Source organism: Borostomias antarcticus (assembly GCF_949987555.1).
Source record: "Borostomias antarcticus genome assembly, chromosome: 14".
Classification (NCBI taxonomy): domain Eukaryota; kingdom Metazoa; phylum Chordata; class Actinopteri; order Stomiiformes; family Stomiidae; genus Borostomias; species Borostomias antarcticus.
The window spans coordinates 19,201,133-19,203,632 of NC_140247.1; the positions used below are offsets into that span (position 1 = coordinate 19,201,133).

Genomic DNA, 2,500 nt, shown 5'->3' on the forward strand with positions numbered 1-2,500 from the left:
TATCTCTCTCTCTGTCTCTCTCTCTGTCTGTCTCCATCTCTCTCTTTCTCTATCTCTCTCTCTCCATTTCTCTGTCTCTATCTCTCTCTGTCTCTCTCTTTCTCTATCTCTCTCTCTGTCTCCATCTCTCTGTCTATATCTCTCTCTCTCTGTCTCTCTCTCTGTCTGTCTCCATCTCTCTCTGTGTCTCTATCTCTCTCTGTCTCTCTCTCTATCTCTGTAAGTAAGAACCCACATCTGCTCACATGCACACAGACCAGCTGCTCTGACTGAGTGGAGAGAATGGAAACGCTCAAACGTTTGGTTGCTCGTTGCTAAGTGCAAACAGATTTCGGCAAGTGAGGGAGGAAACACGAGCAATCGTTGAAACATTTAGCAAAAGCGCATCAGTAGTTTTCTCGTCACCTGGTATGAATGCTCGCAGTCAGAGCTGTTAATGACGTTCTATCTTTATGTTATTTCAATAAACATCAAATCCAGTCAGAAATCAAACCATAGAAACTATGCATGGGGATTAAACATTGATTTGACTGTAGTTGTGTCAATCGATTGTAGCAACTGTTGTGCTGCTGTGTATCATTGTCATAAGGACTCTGTGAGCACTAATTCAGCCTAAAATTAAGACTAAAGAGAAAAGGCACGTTCAACACAGAGCTTAATCAATTGGGTGGTTAAAATATGTTTTCAATGTAAAATAACAATATCAAAATCTGGTAACTCCTACCCACACAGAGATAAAATTATACAAACATGGGTTAGTGATTTAAAGCAATAATTTGTCAGCTAAATGGTTTGGCTACAAATGTTAAATATTTTGTGGCTTTTATAATGCTCAGCAGTGCAGCTACTGTACTTTGTTTCTTGTTACATTTTGTTGTTTTTAAGAGAAGATGACTAAAATATTGAAATATTAACAAGACAAGTTTGGGTAAATTAGGTGTTATATTAATCAAGCAACAAAAAAAAAAATGTGTTAAGTAATCGTTAAATAAGTGTTTATTTAAATGTTATTTAAATGAAAGATTAATCGACTAATCGGGAAAAAAATAATCGCTTGATTAATCGTTAGGAAAAAAATCATTAGATGCAGCCCTAGTTGAACACCAGATGAGCAGCAGCTTTCTGGACAAGTTCCAGAGGTTTAATGGTTGACGCCGGGGCCCCAGCGAGGAGGGAGTTGCAGTAGTCCAGGCGGGAGATGACCAGGGCCTGGATGAGCACCTGCGCCGTTTCATCAGTGAGGAAAGGGTGAATCCTCCTGATGTAGAGCATTAATCAGGAGCGTGTAACGGATGTGATACAGTATGTTTGGAGAACATCACTTGGTAATCCAGGGTCACACCCAGATTTGAGTTGGCATCACCACTCTGTCTCCAACGGTGATGGCCAGGTCCCAGTGTACAGATTGAGCTTGAGGTGGTGCGTCGCCATCCACTCCGAGACGTCAGCCAAGCACCCAGCTATACGTGCCTCCACTTGTGTACCCACATAAACACCAACACACACACAAGCACATACACACACCTGTGTACTAACCCCCCCCCCCCCCCTTTCCCCACCACCACCACCTCCAGATGAGCAGTGTGAAGCAGCTGAAGCCGCGCCTGTCGGCCATCTTGTTCCGGCTGCAGTTCGAGGAGCAGCTGAACAACATCAAGCCGGACGTGGTGGCGGTGACGGCGGGGTGCGAGGAGCTGAGGAAGAGCGCCACCTTCTCCCAGCTGCTGCAGATCATCCTGCTGGTGGGGAACTACATGAACGCCGGCTCCCGCAACGCTAAGGCCTTCGGCTTCAGCATCAGCTACTTGTGCAAGGTGACACACGCGTGCAGGAAAACACACACACACACACTGTCAGCGACCTCTGTGAGGTCCAGGAAATGTAGGATACACACTCACACAAACAAACAGCAACATCAGCAGCGCCTACCCCAGAACAGTGCACACGCACGAACACACACACACACACACACACACACACACACACACACACACACAGACACACCATACCAATGTCAGCTACCTCTGCAATGTCAGAAAAACACACACACACACACACACACACACACACACACACATGGTGAGACAGACAGTCACAAGAACACAGTTCGGGGGGCTGCTGCCTTTCTCTGATTCGTCTCTCCCCCCACCGTTGATCCAATCAGCTTCGGGACACCAAGTCAGCTGACCAGAAGCAGACGCTGCTCCACTTCCTGGCGGACCTGTGCCAAGAGCAGTACCCCGAGGTCATGGGCTTCCCCGACGAGCTCGTCCACCTGGAGAAGGCCAGCCGAGGTAACCGCGGCAACGCCAGGGACGGCTGTCCCAATATCCTATACTGACGTCCTTGTCTCCTCGCCTTGTCTCCTCCCCTTGTCTCCTTCCTTGTCTCCTCTCCTTCGGTGTTCCTGAAATAATAGTCAAATTAGGGATGGGACGGTTACCGGTGTCACGGTGAACCGCGGTGAAAACAGTACAACCGGTTACATGTTCATTTATCA

General features: G+C 47.1%; 1 protein-coding gene across 1 annotated transcript in view; it reads left to right on the forward strand.

Moving 5' to 3' along the window:
- The window catches only part of LOC311317474 (protein diaphanous homolog 1-like), a gene marked incomplete at its 3' end in the record, with an annotated part of 17,944 nt that overhangs the window by 2,478 nt on the left and 12,966 nt on the right, over nt 1-2,500 (forward strand). Inside the window, exons 4-5 of the mRNA XM_084448555.1 lie at nt 1,575-1,814; nt 2,165-2,294. Coding sequence (XP_084304681.1) covers nt 1,575-1,814; nt 2,165-2,294 — 370 coding nt within the window. The remainder of the gene's footprint in view (nt 1-1,574; nt 1,815-2,164; nt 2,295-2,500) is intronic.